We start from the raw sequence: 20,674 nt of genomic DNA on the forward strand, positions 1-20,674 counted from the left end.
GCTGCTATAACCTGGTGCTTCACAGCTTTCTCTCCCCTTGGCTAATAGGGCTTCCCTCAAACCCCAGCTGCAGGAAATGAACAAGTTCTCAATGGCTGCTTTCCAGCAGGAGACATTTACAACCTAGATGGGCTAAGCAGTTGTGCGGCTAATCATATCCACCTTACAATTCCCTACGAGATGCTCCTGGAAAGACAAACTATACCTGGTCTCCTGAATCCACTGGTGGAAAGCATTTGCATGCTGAGCAAACTCCTGGCGCAACTTGTCGTTCTCCTCCTGCCTCCGCTGCTCCTTCTGCAACTCCAACTCTCGCTCCTGAGGAACAAACACAGAGTTTCAAATAGGAAAACAGGTGAAACTGGTTTTATCCTGCGATAAAGCAAAACCAGCAGTGCATCCCAGCACAATTCTACAAGTCAAAAGAAGACTGAGGACTCAAAAAATAACCCTGGTTAGGTATGGAGGACATTTAAGATTGCAATACAGAACACTGCAACCAAATCCTTGAGTATTAGAACTGAAGGGATTTAGGGATTTGATTCAGTAGTTCAGTGGGTAGGGATAGTGATAAGAGGATGGTTGGACTAGATGATCTTGTAGGTCCTTTCCAACCTAATGAACCTATGAAGCAGCAACCATTACTTTACTGTATGGTGTGAATGTGAAACCTCTACAGTGAAGAAGTGAGGGACACGTGCATTGTCTTTGGGGAGTGAAGATCATTGACAAAAACTGAACAGCAGCACAAAGTAATGGACGCCCTTCTTCGCTCCCAAAATCTGAGAGATTTCCATTTTCAGTAGAGTGACAAACTCTCGTAATGATCTGGTGGACCAATTCCAAGGAAGACCTGAAAGGTCCCAAGCAATGAGAAGCAGCTCTCCAACTTGCCTTGATAATCTTCTGCAGATTCCTCCAAGTTTCTTCGAGAGCCTCCATAGTGAACCAAGTGTACGGGTTGGAGGCCACGCGGAAGCTCTTGATCTGCCGATCGAGCTCTGCCAGCTGGTTGAAGTCAGCTTGGGCAGAGCTGAGCGACGAGCGGAATGCATCATGGGCCTCTCGCAGAGCTTTGATCTCCTCCAGGGAATTGCAGCGCACAGGATCTGTCAGGTCCTCCTCAGCATTCTCAAACCAACTGTTGAAGGCAGAGGCCTTCTTGGCAAAAGTCAGGAAGAGATCCTCCACCTGGAAAACAAAAATATTTCACTTGTTCAGTTTTGTTACGCCACGATGCAAATATTCTGTGTGAGATTATCTAAAATTAACAAGCTCAAGCAACAGTTTGCCTTTATTACTAATTTCTTGCAAATATATAAAAAATTCTTAAGGTAAGTCCCCTGGATTTCTATAGTCATTAGGCAGCTAAGTGCCAAGTGTTGCACTGTTTTTCCTCCAAAAAGGAGGATCAGATTTTTGTAGCCCCATGGTTTGGCAACCCACCTTTCTGAAGTGCTCCTGAGCCTCCAAGAGTTTCTTTTTCCTGGCTGCAGAATTAGCAAGTAGCTGATTCCAGCGCTTCATCAAGGAAGCGTGCCGAGCCTCAATGGCCTTTGACTGGATGTGTTTGGCTGCCAGTAGCTGGTCTTTCAGAGCAGTGATGTTTGCAATTCCCTCCTGCTGGAAAGCCTGAAGTCCAGCATCAAAAGTTTCCTGAAGCATTAAAAAAGAAGCATCTTACACAGAAATACAGGCAATATTATATAAGAATGGTTAAATAAAAATAGAAACATGAATACCAAAGTCTTATCTTGTATTTGGAAGTGCTGACCTTGATCACTTACAGGTGGGAGCAGCAGCACTAACCTGTTTGGTGAGTAGAGTTTGCACAGAAGAGAGGTCACGTCCATAATCATCTGTCTTCAGACTGTTTTCCTTCTCACCTGGAAAATGAAGCACATTTACTAAAAATGGAAATGCCTCTATTTCAAATGCTCCCTCTGTTCCAAATTATGGTCTAACAACTCCAACATCTATCAGGCATAATACTGCTCATTCCTTTGGGTTTAGGTCTATTACTGTGACAGAAAGTGAGAAGTTACATGAGACTCTGAGAAATGGAGGTGCATTTCAGTTTCTTTGTGACAGCATAACTGTGCTCCAACACAGAACATACCTATCCATGACTCCACTACGTCTGCTTTCCAGTTGAACTGGAGGAAGGCAGAGTTCTCATCCAATTTGGCTTTCCTCTGAGCTGCAGCTTTCTCCAGATCTGACACCTTGCCCTTGAGGCCCTTCATCTTAGCACTGATGTTCTCCACGTGGTGATTGTTCTACATATCAGAGAAAAAAACCACCTTAAGGTCTTGCAAGGCATCCATTAAGTGGGTGGCAGAGCAAGGATTTTAGCCAAAAGTCTTGGTTCTCAGTGTCCAACCCTGCCCAAGAAACAGCTCTGAAACTGGTTAACACTAGTAGCTGCAAAAAATGAGTAGAACTCTTTCAAAGAGATGACAAATCAGTGCAAAGAGCAGAGTAAGTCTGTTTTGACATGAAAACATCCTGGGCAGCTTTTGAAGGTTTTCCTTTAATAGCTTGGCTCACCTTTTTAATGAGATCCTCCCCATTAGCACAAACATCATTCACTCTGTCTTTGTGGACAGTAAAATCAGTTTCAAATGCTTCATGCTTTTTCAGCAAGCCCTACAAATACAACAAAATAAATCAACAAAAAACTTCTATATTTGAAAAAAAGTTACAGTAGCAGTTCTTAGCAATGAAATCCAAGAGCCAACAACTTCCTCCAAACCTGGATAGCAGCAAGTGTGTCTCCATAATCCTCACTGGCTACCAATGTCATCTTCTCATTGATCCACGCTTCCTCCTCCTCAACATTTGCTACAAACTGTTGGTACTCCAGAGATTCCTCCAGACGCTGCCCCCTGCACGGGGAAGGAAGGTAAAATTAGTCAGTGTTACTCTACAGCTTCCAGATATAAGACTGAAATAAATACACAAGCTAACAGACTGTTAGCTGAAGGCTAACAGTCATTCACACCTCTCCCTTCTAGGCCTCAAAGCCAGCAGCTGCTGAAGGACTGAAAGGACTCTTTCCCAACAGCTTCCATTCAGAAAAGCATCCTGGCAGTGGACTAAGGCCAATTAATTTCAAGTCTCTGGTTGTCAGCTGATGCAAGAAAAGACTAATTGCATCACAACTTAAACAAACAAGAAAACCACCCCTCGTGTTTCTGCTGAGAACCATTATAACTAAAACTCTTTCCAGTAGTTTCACAGAGCTTGTCACCAATGGCAGGTGCTATTACATGACACTACTGACTAATGAACCATATCTAGAAACCTGAATCAGTACACCTTGTCCTTACAACCCCACGTAGCTTTATTTAAACTGCATTTCTGCAACTGAATGTCTCACACACCGAGCAGCTGCCAACTGTTTTAACTCCTTCCAGTGATCCACAAACTGAGCCAGTCTCTGCTGTATCTCTTCCTTTCCAATCGTGTTATCATCTGAAAGCTTCTTGCCAGTGTCTAGAACACCCTGCACAGCAGAGAAACAGACTATTAATAAAGTATCACTCGCTCTCTTCTTATGCACTCTACTTGGATGCTTACAAACTAATTACTTGCTTCAAACAACAATCTCCTTGTTTTTATAAAGGAGTCTGTCAAGGAGAGTGGCATTCACCTGGATAGCAGGTTCATGGGCAGCTAATTCTGCTTCCAAGCGCTTGTGTTTCTTCCTAAGGTTCTGCACACCAGTCAGGTCTCTGCCATAGTCCTCTGAGCTCACCAACAGTTTCTTCTCTCTAAAATCATAAGGGAAGAAACAGAAAACTTGAAAATTACTTACACAGATCAAATCTCACAAAAGAATAAAATCACTACAAATAAGGAATTACTCTTCACAGTGCAAATCTTTGTATTGTGTCTGAGCTATCATCAAAGAGCAGCTGACTCATGACACACACAGTGGGAATGGGTAGGGGGAAGAAAGGGAAGGCAGAAGGTCTGTCATTTCTCTATGAAGGAGAGCTTATCTGCACTGTCTCCCTTCCACAAGACAGCTGCCCTTTGAGAAGTTTACCTGCTGTTGCCCCATTACTATTTTAATTTCCTACAAGACAGACAAAAGTAGTAGTCTAATTTGAACGATTTCTACAAAGTTCACTTCTCTCAGGGCACTTACACCAATGTGGAAAAGACATTTGGTTACAACGAGAAAAAAAGTATTACTTCAGAATGAAAAAGTAAGGACTGAATTTATTCTGTGCTTTTCCAAACAGAGTAGAGTCAAATTGCAGTTATCTGGTTCAAGGCTAAGGAATGTTACTTTTTCCAGCACAGATGTTTCCTTCTTGGAGTTTGACCAAAGAGCACTGTAGATAAGAAGCCACACCCAAACTGGAGCAGAAGTCATTCTGAAAATAGTATCCCTTGACAAGGAGGCCAAGGTGACTTCTCACAGAGACACATACTTGTGTTACAAAACCATATTACAGACTCCGAACACAGCTGGCAAGCTGGCAGCAGGCACATGCCACAGCCTGGAACTTCCAAAATACGCACTTGATCCAGGACTCCTCGTCATCCATATCACGGAAGAACTGATGCAGGCGGTGCGACTCGTTCAGCTTCGCGCGGCGGGCAGCTGCCATGCCCTTGATCCTCTGGAAGCGCCCATTTATAGTTTCACGCTTATCCTTCACTTGGGAGGTATCGAAAGCACTGCTGGTCATCAAACTGTCAGCCTGGCTGTTCAGGTCCTTCAGCCGATCCTGGAAACACAAGGAAAAGAGGTGTAATATGGGGTCGTCGTGATTTCTATACTGAAACATAGAAACCTGACTGCTGTGCAGGACCAGAGTTTTTATTAAAAAACATTTCAGTATGTGACTGTAGTACTAAAGCAGTATCTGCAGAATCTGCTGACTCTTCTGGGGAAGAGGAGGCTGAGGGGAGACCTTACTGCTCTCTCCAACCACCTGAAAGGCAGTTGCAGCAAAAGCAGGGTTGGTCTCCTCTAGCTGGTGACAGAACAAGGGGAAATGGTCTCAAGTAGTGCCGGGGAAGTTCAGATTGGATATCAGGAAAAACATCTTCACAGAAGGGGTTGTTAAGCACTGGAACAGGATCCCCAGGGAGGTGGCTGAGTCACCATCCCTGAATGTGCTTAAAATCCAGGTTTGGTTGAGGTTGACAATCTTGAAGGTCTTTTCTAACTAGAGCAATCTATGATTCTACCTTCTATATTCCAAAACTAAAAGAGAAAGCAATACCTCATGAGCAGATATATCAGCTTCCAGTAATTGGTGCTTCTTCAGAAGGTTGTTAACTGATGCCAAGTCCTTCCCATAGTCTTCAGATGCCAACAAAGCTTCCACCTGGGGGTGGGGAGGAAAAAGGAATGAAGTCACGTGTTGTATTTTCACAAAACCCAGAGATTATACTGCCTTTAAAAATATACAAGTTATTCCCTTAACTTTCTACAGTGTGGATAAACCTTTGTCTCATTTCCTGTTTAATTCTTTAGAGATTCAAGGCAAGTGAGCTTCTTCTCACTCGTTCATAGATAATATAAAACACAATCACAAGATAGTTAGCCTTCTCTAATTGTTCTACTTTCAAAACAAAGGTAAAGAAAATCTAAAAATGAGCAAAGGAATTTAAAAAAAATAGAAAAAAGTCCTGCAAGTAAATAATCCCCATCTCAATCAGTTACCTCTGAAAGCCAGAAATCAAAGTCCTTGATGCCAGTATTGAAATTCTGCTGTTTATTAGCTTCTTTCAGTTTCTGACTCTTCTCTGCTGACTTCTGGACCAGGAACTGCCATTGGTCAGCCAGGGCAGCTAGCCGTGCCTATTGTAAAATGGAGAAGACAAATGCTACAAATGAAAAAATGCAAGTTCTGATAAATGCAACAGCTGAATAAGGCACAAGTTTGGCTGCTGATTCCACACATGCAAACTACACAGTAACTATTTCATGCTGCCTAGCTATAATTCAGTTCAATATTCACATCCTCGTTACAGCATCTGAAAGGTTCTCCCTCTCTCTCAAAACTGAAGCAAAAAGACTGTTCCTATTTCTACTGCATAGCTGAAATAGAAACACTTCTATAAAGCAAGATTTGTTTTTAACATGCATTTCTCTTGTCCAGTTACCCAAGCACTCCAAAGCTGAACATAAGCAGATATTTTAAGTAGATTTGTTGTATCTACCTTCACAGCATCCTCACTGCCAGCACATGCTCCTCTTTCAATCAGAGAGTTCCCCATGTCAATGACTCCACGAATCCGATCTGCGTTGGCATGCAGCTCAGCTTCAAAGGCTTGGTGCTTCTGGTGCTTGCTCTGCACGTGGGAAAAAGCACAACTGTCAGAAACTGGACAGAGGGCTCCTCCACTGTTCTCATGGGCCAAGAGCACAACTGTTGTCTATATAAAGACATTAGTCTACAGCCTGACCTAAAGAAGTTCTGCCTCAGTAAGAATCCTCTCATTAATCTGTGTAATCATCAAGCTCTGACAGCAAAACTTCTAGTGAGCTGATGCAGACAGCTCAGGCAACATCATCTGCATTTTACAGATGCTCAGTAACACTCCTTGCATCAACCTTAGCTGTTCCTCAAATAAAGCTTTCTCCTGTACAGCACCATCACCTCTGAAAGGCAGCAATTATACACACTAAGCACAAACATGAAAATAAGATCATCCTTTCTACTCCTGTAGAAATTTGTGAAGCTATTTCTATTCCTAACCTATAGACAGCTAACAGAAACCACTACTGCACCTCCCTTACACATTCTGCACGTCCATCAGTCACACATGATCAAACTTCACATTAAAACCCAGGATTAATGACTAAAAACTCTTATAAATCTAATGATGAAACATTGATTTGAAAGTTTCTCTGAGAGGACCATGAGAACAACAGGAGCCTGTGCACGGGAGGAAGTACACAAATCTCTCATATATACATGATCCACCCACCCACCAGAAAGATAAGAATGGCACAAAAATGACACAACAATTGAGTATTAACTGGAAGTGCTAGTAGCATTGGACATGGTAGGCAATGCCCTAAGAGAATGGAAGGAAATGTTAGACTAAAAGTACAAGATGAAAAATGCTACAAGCGTTGGCATGAGAAATTCTGCATGAACTGCTTTATTTTGGAAGCTGCTAACCCTGAATGCTGAGATTATAAAGACGTATCCCTCAAAGCAATATTTACTAACAAGTCAAACTCAATTTCAGAGCTGCCAATTGGATACTTTCATATCACTACCACAATGACAAATCCAAGATGAGCGTTTGCCTTAATACAAAATGTTTTTTCCAAATAAGAAAAAGGATATCTAATGTGCCACAGCCTAAAGCAACAGAATTATTCTCTCCTTTAGCCCAGTTACCTTCCCTCTCTTTGTAGTGTTCTCCTTTCATGTAACTCAACAGCTTTGTACTTGGTACATATCTTTTTCCAGAGTTACTTCTATATTATTCTCTCCTACTTCTCTTACAGCTACTGCCACAGGAGGCAAGCACTTCAGGTCTGTCAGCTGTATTACGTTCTTGACCTTCAGTATTTGATATTGAAAAATCCAAGCTGACATCTTGTGTCATGGGTTATGTCATCACCACTCTAGATGCAGAAGGATGACAGGCTTAGCAGGCACACTTCTGAAAAAGGAGGATAGCTACCCACTTCTCTAGGAGCTAACTCCTACAGAGAAACAAACAAGCAAAAAATCCCCACCCAACACCCTACACCCCTTATGCAGCACAAATCAAACAGATCATGCAGAACACCTGCAAAACAAATACAGAAATAAATGATGCTGTATATGCATTAATAGAAAAGCCACATCCATAACATGAAGACCAACAGCTGCACCTGAATGAAGGTCAATAACTAATAGAAAAGAAAGAGACTGCATGAACTGATGGATGGAGCAACAAACTGCAACCAGACCTTGTGCTCACATATAAGCTATACAAGGAAAACAAATTCACATACCAGGGCTAGTCCAAACTACTTACCAGCAGTTTGGAAAGCTATAAAACAGATTGAGAGAAGAAGTAGTTCAGTGCATTCATACTACTTCATAAACCATCATTTCAACATAGGATGTAATTGTAATTAGTTTTTAACATTGAAGAATGAATAAGACTTCATACTTTAGAACGCAAGGTGGAGATGAGAACCAAGAACTTAATTTCATTGTTCTATTAGGAGAAAAACAATAGCTACTCAGCAGCTTACTGCTGTAGATACCACATATCTTATTAGTTAAATACATCAATAATTACTAAGTGACTTCTATTTTGGGCCTCTTTTCATTCATAATGCAATTTCCATTCTCTCTTTGTTAAACAAAGATCATGTCCAACTTGGTGCATTATTCTCTCTCAAACCCAAATTCCTCTGACCACATTCTTCCAAAACAGACTATTCCCTGTGAAGGTAAATACCTCCATTTGAGAATCATACTCACCTGGATATTTGTGGGATCCTTATATGATTCATCACTTGCAGTTTGGAGCTTTTCGCTGATCCAAGCTTCTATTTCATCAACATCACGACTGAACTGCTGGAGGGTCTGAGATTCTCCCAGCTTAGATCTCTTCTCAATCATCTGAGCTTTCAGACGAAGCCACCTGTATGCAATTAAATACACACATACAATGAAAAAAACAGAGCTAAACAAGGCACAACATTTAACAGCTTAACAGTAACAAAGTGATGCCACTCTTTCACAGCTGCATCCCATCTAACAAGGCAACCAATGCACCAACCTGTCCAGAACCTCATTGCGTCTGTTAGCAATGACTCCTTTTGCATAATGATCAGCAGCAATCAGCTGGTCAGCAAAAGACTGTAAGACAGCAATTTTCTCCTCCTGTTCAAAAGAGAAGCCATCGATTAGGAGAACTGTGATACTTCAAACTAAGTCAAGTGATAAACAGTTTTAACTCCATTCCAGACCCTGCTCATTTTTTCTTATTAAGGATGACTATCTTCTACAGGACTGGAAAGTTCAATTTCACAAGAGCTTTCACCTGCAGCACTTAAGAAGAAAGCATCTTACTGACTTTTAGCATTATGTAAGAGTAGGCAGCTTTCTTCTCAAGAAACTGAAAATACACCTTATTCTATTGTATTAAGTAAATTTCAAGTCAATAAGAGATGCATATAAGTACTTGCCATTTTTCCTACAACTTACTTGTACACAGTGAAATACATCTGTACCTGCAAATGGCTGAATATTTAGAATGAAACTTTTGAAGCCACATCTGGCAGTAATTTATTTGTTAAAAACCTGCATCAGAAAAGATAATTTATTTTCCCTTCAATTCAGCTTTGCTCCTCACCTGGACATTGATTGCCTTATCGAAATCTTCATGCTTCTTGATGAGTGCCTCCACGCTGTCTAAGGAGTCTCCTTTATCTTCTGTGTTTAGGAATGCCTCTCGTGCAGCCATCCAGTTTTCAGCTTGTTCACAATCCCGATGAAACAGCTAGGGAGGAAAAACCCCAAAGCTTGAGAAAGACAGACTATGAACATAACTCATCACTGTGAATGATGAAAATTTTTTTTATGAAAGAAGGAGTTATTTTTCTTTTTATAATTGCAGCAGAGTACCTGTAGCTCTAAGCACTGGTCTAGCATCATCCTGCGCTGGACCCAGGCCTTCTCTAGGTCTGTCCGTTCTTGATCTAGAATATCCAGTTTCTCTTTGATCTCTGGGCTGGCATAGTGTCCACGAGCCAGAAGTTGCTGTCCAAACTGTTCAAAAGCCTGAAAAGTGCCAGCCCGTGCATCTATCTCAGTGCGGTGCTCCTGCAAGATGCAGAGATTTGTTATTAAATAGAGGACAGAGCAGCGATGGTTTTATTTTTGGAACTGTAAGTGGAAAGTGTCAGAGAAACAAACATCTATTGATGTTTGATACTCACTTACAGTCTTTCACATACCTGATGCCTTTCCAACAGAGCTTCAGCTCCAGTCACATCTTTTGCAAGTTCATCTGAGGAGACCAGACCCCGGATTCCATTGATCCAAGACATCAGGTCTCTGTAAGCACAGATTAATAGGAAAGTTATTCCCTTCCTCCACTAAAATAAGCCAGAATAGGAAGAACAGTCCTTTTTCAACCCCTTTCCTGACAGAATTATATATACTCTTCTAGTAATAAAGCAGACAGACAAATCAGGGAGGAGGGGGACACACTTCTTACCTGAAATCACTGAGGAAACGCTGCAGGTCATGCGAATCTCCAAGCTTCTCTTTGCGCTGGTCAGCACGTTTTCCCAGACTACTCCAAGCCTGGTTCAACTCAGTACATTTTTCTTGAAGATCTTCAGCTGATTCTGGATGTGACTGGATCAGACGCTGGGCAGTTTCACCAAGAGAATTCACCTAGAATAAAAAAAAGAGGAAAATTAACACAATGAAGACCAAAGTAGCCTTATTGAAAGGGTTATCACCTCTGCTAGATAAAAGGAAAGCTGCTCATCCTCACCTTGTCTCCAAGAGCTGCCAAATCTCTCTCAAAGCCTTCATGCTTGCGCTGGAGAGCTTGCACACTGGCCAAATCATGACCATAGTTGTCGGTATTTAATGCTTGATTCTTCTCTTCTATCCATTCTTTTGTTTCATCAGCATCTCTGATTTGAGTGGAAACAAGAAGAGAATTAAAATGGAGGTCACGGTAGGATCTCTTACCCACCACACCCCTTCTTTTTAGAGAAGTTCAAGTAGTTGATGGACCTATTAAATGGCAAGACAGAAGTGAGCTCTGGCAAACCCTCACCAGTTCCACACTTACATATTAACAAGCTTTTCTTCTTCTAGGCAGCATATTAAAAAAAAAACCTTGTTTTACAGATAGCCCAACTTCCACTGAACAATTTGAGTGTTGAAATATGACTTTCTAGGTCCCACTATCATTTAGAACTCTTGTAAATAAAGTATTTTACTGAATTAAGATCAGATTTGGTACAAAAAATCCCACCTGTGGAACCTCTGGACTTCATGAGCACTGCCCAACAGCTGGCTTCGCTCCTCTGCCAACTGCTGCAGAGATCTCCAGCGTTCATTCAGTTCCTGAATGAATTACAAAAAAACCTCATACTGATACTGCAAATCGCAATTTTAAAGCATTTCTGCATAAAGAAACTCTTGTTTGGCACCGAAGCTTTATAACAAGCAGAAAAATGTATTATCCAGCAGTGTTCTGTTCACCATGCTTATAAAACTCTCATTCTGCAGACATCTGCAAACATGCCAACTATGCCTCCTTCACATCCATCTTCATGGACAATTTTTCACAATTTGACTGTGAAAACTGACAGTAGTGCTGGAAGACATCTGTTAACAGCTACACCTGTATTATTTAGAGAATATGAGCAATTTTTACCAAGTAGACTTCTCATGTGATATTGACAAGACTGAATCTTCACTGCAGGTGAAGGTTACTGTTTCCGCTTAATTCCAGAGGAATGTACAAATTCAATTAGTCTACTTCAAAATAATAACTTTAAGGGCTTCTCCTGACATGGAAAAACAAGTAATTCCATGTATATAAGATTCTGATGTAACTTAAGAAGCAAATGCTATGTGATAACAAGTTTCTCAATAAGTTTATAAAGAGGCTTATAAAACATAATGACAGACAAAGGCTATGGAAAGGAAGGTGAAGCAGCTTGCAGCTTTTACATAAGCTCAGGAAAATTTGTATTGTTACCTTGATTGAGTTAAATGTTGCCACTGTGTGTACCATCATACGTGCAGACTGTGAGAAAAAGCAGAAATAAAAAAAATGTTACATTAAAGTCAACTTCAATCAGAGCCAAAGTTAAGTTGAAAGAAAATGCCTTAAAAAATAAATAATTAAATACATCCATCAATTGGCCCAAGTCAAAACCACAGACTTGCAAAATACAGCTGTACAAAATGCACATGGGGGACACAAAACAACAATTATCTGAGCAGTTTCACCCTGACTGAAGTGAAATTCATTAACCTTAAATCAATACCAACTCAGAACACTGGTTGAGAGTAATACATCTCTAAAGTCACTCTGTCAAATCTTAAAAAAGAGAAAAAGGACTTCTAAGAAGCTGGAGTATATGAAAAAAGAAAACCAAAATGAAAACAACAGAACACGTGCTGTAGCTTTTGTTTTATTTTCCTGTTGTGGGATTAAGTAATGACACTTACCTTCCAAGGAGAGGCTGTCTTAGAATCAGTTTCATCCTGTTTAAAAATGTGAAGAAACAGCTTTAAATAGGAAGCAAAATCTGAACTACCAGAAAACGTTTAGAAACTCTGAGACATCTCCACATTCAGTCCTTCACAGCATAAGTCAGTGCATACAACAATTATGTACTCGTGTCATTTCCTGCTGGGTGCTGATTTGTGGTGTGGAATAAAACACCCAGTAAATGAACAGATCTAAGGTGAGAATCTTTCTACATCCATTCAAAATCATTAGTAAGTTCCTTCATGCAAAGGGATTACAATCACAGCAGAACTTCTACATTCCGAACTGTTAGAATTGCCAGATGGAAATTCACACTTACCCTGGGCATCATTCCATAGACTTCCTGCAAAGGAAAGCAAAACAAAGTCTTGTTATTTCCTACCAAATAGATTGATATTTTCTTACAGAAAGAAAACTTCCACTGTTTCCTAGAAAGGGAAGACAAGACATGCTTTGAGGTGGCTTCTTCTATGTGACAGTTACCAGCATGTCAGGAAGCCAAACAGGGCTCTCATATGTGAAGAAGCAAAGATAGTACTAAAAGACACAGATTCCATGCACTAATTCAAAGACATTCCAGACATAAAAAAAGGAAAAAGCTCTAGATGGTGCAACTTGCACTATTTCAAATGAAATAATTCAAAGGTTACCCTCATGATGGCCATACTACAAAACAGGCACTAAGTGCCTCTGATTAGGCAGACAAACAGCCAGAATCTTACAATGAAACAACAAGCCGGATGCACTAAAGAAAGGAAGGAAATATTTTCCTTCTCAAAAGCATTAGACTAAGTTGGACAAACAAGAGGACCTGTTGCTCTACTGCTTGCACTTCCTCTGCCATCAGCCCTTCAGACTCCAGGTCATTTGCAACCTTGTTTATGTCCTTCAGACGTGACTCATTAGCTTTTAAATCCTGCAGAGAAAGGAACATTCACAGCATTAACATTCATGCTGGCAAAACACATGGACCAAGTTGGAACACCAGGGTACCAAGAAGCAGTTTGTAAACAGCAGGAATTTAACACACTTGACCTTTACAGTTATCAGTGAATATAGTATGTGCCCAGAAATCCCAGCTGCCAGCACCAAGTGTCAACACGTTCAAGAAGCACACTATCAGAGCTCTCCATACACAAGGTTAATTAACAATCAGCAACAGAATACACTTCTGAACTGTCAGGTGTACAGCATTACCAACACAGAGATCAAAAGCTGTCATCCACAACAATGCAGATAAGTAATTGAAAAAGCCAATTTTAAGGAGTACTTTTACTGGAACACTTTCAGCCAAACAGACTGGCAGAAACCTTTCCATCAATCAGGAAGGGAACCCAGCTAAAAAGCAACAACAAAAAGAAATGGTGGAGAGCTTGCATTTAAGTGTTATTAGGTGACACGTTTTAGTTTCAACCATTAGCTTTACAAAATAAAAATAAAAAGACACCACCACAAATCCAGTAAGCGTTGTCATTTCACACCTTCACTATTAGGCTGGCTCAAGTTGTGTTAGCCAACTTTCAAGCTCTAAGTGTGGTAACATACACAAAGCTATCAGGTCACCCGTTTTTCCACTGTTTAAGTCAGGCACTGTTGCATTTAAGTATCCAGCACCTTACCAAAGTGGACAGAAAAACCTGTGTGAAAAGTAATTCCTTCACCTCAAGCAAAGTAAATAAGTGTTAGTGTGAAATAACTATGAAGTGTTGCAAACATGGGGGAAAAAAATAAAAATCAAAAGCCTATTGGCATCATGAAGCAGAGAACTATTTTCATATAACCCATGAAATGCTCTACAGCTGAAAACTAAAATATATTTTTCTTTTCAACAACAACAAAAAAGGAATAAATATAGCTTAACCAAAGGTTATGTGTTGCAGAAAATGAAATTCTTCCAGAACTTCATTGGTGCTCTTCTGCTAAGCTCAGATATGAAGAATTAACACAAAGATTATGCAGCATAACAACACACCTTCTGAAAATCATCAAATTTCTTCTGTAGCACCTCCACCTGCTCCAAATCAGCCCCCACTTCCTCATTAGTGAGTGCAGCTTCCTTCTCATTGATCCACTGTTGAAGCTCATTAGCCTCACGGAAAAGCATAAACTTTTTGCAGCTTTTTTCTAGCATGCCTTTACGTTTTTCTCCCAGCTCAAGAAGGGAATGATACCTGGAACAAGCAGAAAAGGAAGGGAGGAGCAGTCAGATTGAACTGAGCAGAGTCACAGTCATTAACCAAGTTCAGGTGGCATCAAAGATGCTGGAAATGCCTACAATCTATACACTATTGCTCTACAGAATGACCTAGTTGTTTATAATCAGGTAAATGTACACTGGGCATGTGCCTCCTTTATATGGGTAAGCACACCAAAATGAGACCTCCCACATGCAGTGCTTCAGTGAGCAAATCCAAATCACTGCTCAATCAGGTGCTTGGACTACAGCAGCACTGCAGCACAGGAATGACTGTGCAGGCTATACAAAGAAAAGAGTTCTTAGTGAGAGACATTTTCCTATATCACATTAAGTCTGCCACTGCACTAAATCCACTAGCCCAGCAGCTATTGGACACATCTTACCTAGCTACGGTTCAGAGCAAAATCTGCTGGATGGTTAAAAGAGATGTTACTTGTCTGATAACACAACTATATTCAACTGGAAAACACATCAGACTTGTTTTGCACACACTGCTTGTATATATGTGTGGAATTACCAATGGTATCAGCGAAATTATTTCTCATTTACCTCAGAGGTTTTTTATCACGTTTATTCTGAAGTGCTTAGATTGGCTTGAACAAACAACTGAATCATGAAAGACCAATGTGAAAATACAGCAGCATCGCTGTATTTAAAAGCACAAAAACCTGATACCTTCTGTCTGATTCCTAGCAATGCAAAAATGCCCATTTTCCAAGAACCTGCACTCAGAATAAACCTCTCACAGTGAGAGATGAACAAGGCTGCTGCAGGAAGGCCTTGACACCCTGGGCTGCAACACCTGTACATCCAACTGAGAAGCAGTTCTAAGTCTCTTCAGAAAGAAGAGTCTTCGTGGCTTCCTGTCTTTCCTGATTCAACACCAGATGTAAGAAACCAAGAATCCTTTGTACTGAATGGAAGCATTCTAGTCTGACTTGCATGAGCTACTGCATGCAGGAAAATGCTGTTTTAAAGCCTGACTCAACTGCAGATGTTTGCTTCAGTATACAGCTTCAGGTACTGAGCACTTGCAAAGCTCATAGAGGATCTGGGCCAAACTTCTACCAGAAGCAGTCATTTATGGGATGTTATACTTGGTATACCTGTTTTATATATATTTACATAAATAATTATATCTTCACCTCAGAAAATGCAACATACACATAGTAAAGAAAACAGTCCAGATATCACTGAGCCCTCACTTGGCAAGTAAAATCAGAACAATGGAAAATGACACCAACAACCAATCTAGCAGTGCTGACGTGACCAACAAGATAAGCAGCTGGCAGGATGGCTGGCTGTGCACAACACATGAAACACATCACGACACACTCAACTATACTAAAATAACACACACTGCAGAAATTGCATCTTCTGTGTCTCTTTGGAGCAGCTTTCCCAAAGAAATAAAGAAACAAAGAATGAACAGTGACAGTATGGAGACAGCATGGTTTAGAAAGGGCTAATCCTACTCACAGTTCTTCGACCTGTTTCATACGCAGAGATACACTGCCGACTTCCTTAGTTATGAGAGTCCTGCACAGACAGAGGGAGCACAGCAAACGCATGCAAAAAATTAGTTAGATTAACAAAACTAATGAAAGCAGCAGCTCCATCCATGGATCGTCTGTGGTAGGAGACGGTTAAAACGTCACATTTAAATGGAGAATTAGACGTCATTAAGAAGCAAACAAAGCAAATCAGATCAGAGTAGAATTCACGTGAAGGAACCTCAGCAGTACAGTTCAACTCTCTCTATAAGGTCTCCTCCTTTCCTGATCATTGTGCCATCTGATTTAAAACCAAAGGGTGCTCCCCTCTTCTTTGCTCTCAAATAAGATACCACTCTTCTAATTCTTAAAAGTTGCAGGCAAACCCATAGAAGAGTTACACATTATTAAAATCCTGAACCATCCTTTCTTCTAACTTGGTATAAGCTACATTATTAGCTCGGTTTAAGTCGCAGAGCTAAAGCTATTAATAATTGCATGACATTGTAATAACTGATGACTCAAAACAACTGAGTAGAAAAATTCTCATGTAGAATAACAGTAACTATGCAACCAGACCAGAGTGTGCACTGAGCTGTCAGTACTGGCTTCCAAGTGGCTTGATAAGATGAGCTGGTAGCTCACAGCTATCACTTACAGCCCTTGCTTGAACTAATCTATAACTACCATGTGCTTCAGGTCATCACCAAGTAGTCATGCACCTTTCTCCATTTGCAATGGCATGTATGGTTCTCTTTAAAAAAAAAAAAGAGGAGGTAGGTTTTAAGCCTTGTAATGGCACCACATTTCAGGAAAAGAAAATCCAACAAACAACAAGATAGCTGCAGCTCCTAAGGAGACATCTCCAGAAGGAGCCCTGTATAGGGAGGGTACTGTACTTTTGTAGCCGAATTTAAGAAAGCTTTTCAAAACAGATCACACATTAAGAAGTGACAACTACAAATACAAAAGCTGCTTAGGACAGATATAACTCACAAACAAGTTTAAGGAGTTAGATGTAACAACAAATGGAACATGTATAATACTCAGGTCAGACAGTAAGTTGAGCTCAAGTATCATGAATTTTACAGTTAAAAAAATGGAAAAAAGCAACAAGAAAATCTAGAATAAGAGTACAGTGACTCAGTATGGGGCCCCTCGTAAAGGAGACCCTTGGTTTTGCTCCAGTTAATTACTCCCTAGCATAAAAGGCATTGACCTAAACCTGTGGCATATGTGAGACAAAGGCCAAGCCAGCAAACATGGGATGGGTGTCATGCCATTAGTCAGATCTTACTGGTTGTCAATCTGCTCCTGTCGCAATGCTATGCTGCCCTGCTCTTCCAGAAGATTCTCTCGGGATGCAGACTGGGCAGGATCCAGTTTTTTCACATAGGCAGCTGGTACAAAGCCCTGACGATCATTAACTTCAACCTTCCACCAGTCCTGTAACAAAAAGAATAGAAGCAACCACTGTGAGGCAAACACCATGCATTACGTATGCTGTGTACCTGAAAGGTGGCAAAATTATAAGTTTCTGTTAACACAAGCAAACAAGAGTTTGTCTTTTTTAATGGAGGTCATTTTAAACTGTCTCTTGTAGACACCTAGGTCTCACTTTCACTTCTCCCCTTGTGTTTGGTCAGAAATTCTTCAACAGAAAGGAAATAAGTTTTCTTGCAAACACATGCCCTGTGGTGTATAGTGACTTAGAAAAAGCTGGCAGCCATAAGGGAGTTCTAAGAGTGTCAAGAAGTATGCTGAAGTGCTAAATGGGAACACAGACTGAATGTTCAAAAGTTTTCACTTCTCTGAATGTTCCTACTCACAAAAAAAAACAACCAACAACAATGCTCAACACAACACACAAAACCAAATAAGTAAAGCAGTTCAGCAAACTAGCAGGCAACAGCTTACCTTGTTGGTGCTGTTAAGAAGAGTGAGAATATCTCCTTTTTTCATAGTCACCTCCCGAGGACTCTTCTCTTGGTAATCGTAGAGTGCCAGCACAAGCTCTTTTCCAGTTTCATCATCGGTGGGAGCAACTTGTTGCTGACAGAGATGGAGCAGAAGAAAAAATGAGTAAAGATGCAGAAACTTTTGCATGTTTATTACAACCAAAGTAGTAGACCTGAAAAATACTTTAGCCTTAAATCCACTGTAAATGCTTTGAAGTGATTCCTGTTGAAATACATGCAGGACAGATGGATTTATTTTGGTGCTCTCTGGCTCAAACACTGGAAACAATCACATTGTTCTGTTTTCCTCCAAAGTAACACATCAGTTTGTTACAATTATAAAAAGAGATTACTTTTCTTTTTTCGTAACTAGAAAATCAAGTGCAGTCTGCAGTAAGGTCTGAAAAGCAACAGCTGCTATTAAGCTTGGTCTGCTGACCCAAGAATTTCAGCAACACGATTAGCATTCTTCCTTACCCTGCAGGACTGGGCCTGTTCTCTTAAAGCTTGTATGCTACTGCCATAAGCAGAAAGATCAGACATCAAAGCCTCATGCTTCTTCAGGAGAGCCTGAAACCAAATGATAAAACAACATGTACACCAAGCCATTTTTACAAATGCTGCTTTGCTTAAAATATATACTTGGGCTCCATATACAGGGAATGCAGGTTCTTCAGAGCTGCCAGACCTCTGATCTCATGACAATAGCTACATCTATTTATTCACAGACTGGATAGCTATTCAAATGCTTCCAATGCTTTTGCTTGCTACCTTATCTCAGAATCATTCTTATGCTCTTAACAGGAAGGAGTAATAAATATTACTCCAGAAACAGAGGTAAGTTTGAAAGAATACCTTTAAACTGCAGTTAATTTCAATGAAATGTCAGCCAGCAGTGCCTAGCCACAGAAATATATAGCCACTTCTGCATAAGAAAATACTTCAAAAGCATGAACTACTCAAATCTAGACTCACACTGAAATACAGCACTGCAACAGGCAAGAATTAACTGATATTTACCTCATTAGATTACCCATAGTATAGTGAATACACTGAACAGCAAAATGACAAAATAATAGCTAACGTTCGGGAAAGCAACCATCATACTTTGATTCAGAGTCAAAATTGAGCTTGATGCAAAAATATTCCACTCTTTTTTGTGAGCATCCTAAAAGTAGCAGAGCTCCTTATTTTTCCTGCTAATGAATGAAGTGCTCACTCTGTTTATGCAAAAATAATACAGTATCAAATACCTCAGCAGAGTCTTCATCTTTTCCATAATCTGTGCTGCCTACAATGGGCTCCTTTTCCCTCATCCATGATTCTGCCTCATTAGCATCTGCAAAATACTGCTGAGCTTGCAGAGAATCCTCTAGATCTTGTCGCCGTTGTGATGCCTTGGCTTTCAGAGAGTCCCATTTTTGGTTTAGTTCATTCAATTTGATCTTCACATCCTCAGCAGCAAAGTGTCCTATGTAACAAAAAGAGGGAAATGAAGAATTTAGTCTGTATTATTTATGTCTCTAAAAGGTTACCTGTATTTGGGGGGGGAAAAAAAAAAAAATCACAAAAATTAGACCTGGTTAGACCTACGTAGCCTATTCTGACTGCAATAAGGCAAGCATAATTTAGTTTGTCCTTTTAGTTCAGACTGTACCTGTCAATTAAACTGTACTAGGAATATTTGAATATATGCATCTGCCAAGACCAGCCGAAGATCCATGAAAACAGTGACAGGTTCCCATCACGGAATCTATTTTTATTTCCAAATGAAATAATGACTAAAAGCTCACCCTGCTTGCAGGTACCTGTCTAGTTCTCAGATAAAATAAGTCAGTAATCCTTAATTATACAGGGCTAGAAAACAAAGTCCTGCACTAAGACCCTTGGATTTCTGGAAGACAAAAAATTAAGAAATATTGAGACATACCCTCTTCCACCATGGCATTTCCTTTCTGTGTGACTGCTTTAATGCGAGGTTCGTGGCCTGCAATTTCTGCCTGCAAAGCCTGGTGCTTCTTCAGCAGATTCTGGACACCAATTAAATCCTTGCCTAAAAAAGGTAAGACAGTTAACCAGTTTTAAGTCTGATGACTCAATTAAAAATTTCAAGGAAGCTGCAACAAATGTCAGACAAATTTGCAGAGTAAGTACTATCACAGAGCACTATGAAAATCGAGCTATCCACTGAAACTGTAGAATTAACAGAACAGTTAAAGAACCATGGATAAATATGTAAGTGCAGGCAATGCTAACTGCAGTAAACATTTTAGAAAGTTCTCTGGAAATTTCCATAAAGAGGTAAGTCACAGCAATTCTGACATCTAAATCCTACAGACATCAGAATGGACCAACCTCTGTTTGTTGAGGCTGCAATAGGTTCCTTTTCCCTAATCCAAGTCTCTTCATCCTCAATGTCACGGAAAAGCTGCTGCAGGCGAAGAGAATCTGCAAGTTTCTGCTTGCGAGCCACCATAGGATCCTTCAGAGCTTCATAACGAGCTACTAAAGCCTCTTGTTTCTTCTTGATATTGTCAGCATCGAAGTGCCCGGCATCTTGGAACTGGCGTGCCTGGATGGTAATGCCATCTATACGATCCTGAAATTAATAAATTAACAGTTTCACATCCCATCACAGCCTTTACAAGATTTCAGGCTTTCTGCTTGATGCAGTGACTGAAATCATTTAAAGAGTATTTCTGTATTTTAGCAAGTAAGTTACTTTGAGGGAGAGGAAGAGAAACTCAGCTGCACGTTGCCAGTGTGCCAATAATTGTTGATAAAAACTA

The 20,674-nt window shown here is 40.4% G+C and overlaps 1 protein-coding gene across 1 annotated transcript in view; it reads right to left on the reverse strand.

Annotated features, from left to right (window-relative positions):
- Nucleotides 1–20,674, reverse strand: part of SPTAN1 (spectrin alpha, non-erythrocytic 1) — a 42,387-nt gene that overhangs the window by 6,819 nt on the left and 14,894 nt on the right. Inside the window, exons 17-50 of the mRNA XM_065737573.1 lie at nt 20,241–20,484; nt 19,816–19,938; nt 19,139–19,356; nt 18,363–18,455; nt 17,845–17,979; nt 17,225–17,373; nt 15,914–15,973; nt 14,210–14,408; nt 13,049–13,153; nt 12,557–12,580; nt 12,195–12,230; nt 11,719–11,766; nt 10,987–11,078; nt 10,495–10,639; nt 10,210–10,391; nt 9,947–10,046; nt 9,615–9,812; nt 9,343–9,489; nt 8,767–8,870; nt 8,466–8,628; nt 8,011–8,025; nt 6,190–6,321; nt 5,690–5,827; nt 5,247–5,351; nt 4,537–4,745; nt 3,656–3,776; nt 3,387–3,508; nt 2,756–2,888; nt 2,551–2,649; nt 2,120–2,279; nt 1,810–1,886; nt 1,447–1,656; nt 895–1,191; nt 206–318 (exon numbers count right to left, since the gene is read on the reverse strand). Coding sequence (XP_065593645.1) covers nt 206–318; nt 895–1,191; nt 1,447–1,656; nt 1,810–1,886; nt 2,120–2,279; nt 2,551–2,649; nt 2,756–2,888; nt 3,387–3,508; nt 3,656–3,776; nt 4,537–4,745; nt 5,247–5,351; nt 5,690–5,827; nt 6,190–6,321; nt 8,011–8,025; nt 8,466–8,628; nt 8,767–8,870; nt 9,343–9,489; nt 9,615–9,812; nt 9,947–10,046; nt 10,210–10,391; nt 10,495–10,639; nt 10,987–11,078; nt 11,719–11,766; nt 12,195–12,230; nt 12,557–12,580; nt 13,049–13,153; nt 14,210–14,408; nt 15,914–15,973; nt 17,225–17,373; nt 17,845–17,979; nt 18,363–18,455; nt 19,139–19,356; nt 19,816–19,938; nt 20,241–20,484 — 4,496 coding nt within the window. The remainder of the gene's footprint in view (nt 1–205; nt 319–894; nt 1,192–1,446; nt 1,657–1,809; nt 1,887–2,119; nt 2,280–2,550; nt 2,650–2,755; nt 2,889–3,386; nt 3,509–3,655; nt 3,777–4,536; nt 4,746–5,246; nt 5,352–5,689; nt 5,828–6,189; nt 6,322–8,010; nt 8,026–8,465; nt 8,629–8,766; nt 8,871–9,342; nt 9,490–9,614; nt 9,813–9,946; nt 10,047–10,209; nt 10,392–10,494; nt 10,640–10,986; nt 11,079–11,718; nt 11,767–12,194; nt 12,231–12,556; nt 12,581–13,048; nt 13,154–14,209; nt 14,409–15,913; nt 15,974–17,224; nt 17,374–17,844; nt 17,980–18,362; nt 18,456–19,138; nt 19,357–19,815; nt 19,939–20,240; nt 20,485–20,674) is intronic.

Source organism: Cyrtonyx montezumae, unplaced genomic scaffold (genome assembly GCF_038088225.1).
Source record: "Cyrtonyx montezumae isolate F1298 unplaced genomic scaffold, pur_monq_1.0 scaffold_20, whole genome shotgun sequence".
Taxonomy (NCBI): Eukaryota; Metazoa; Chordata; class Aves; order Galliformes; family Odontophoridae; genus Cyrtonyx; species Cyrtonyx montezumae.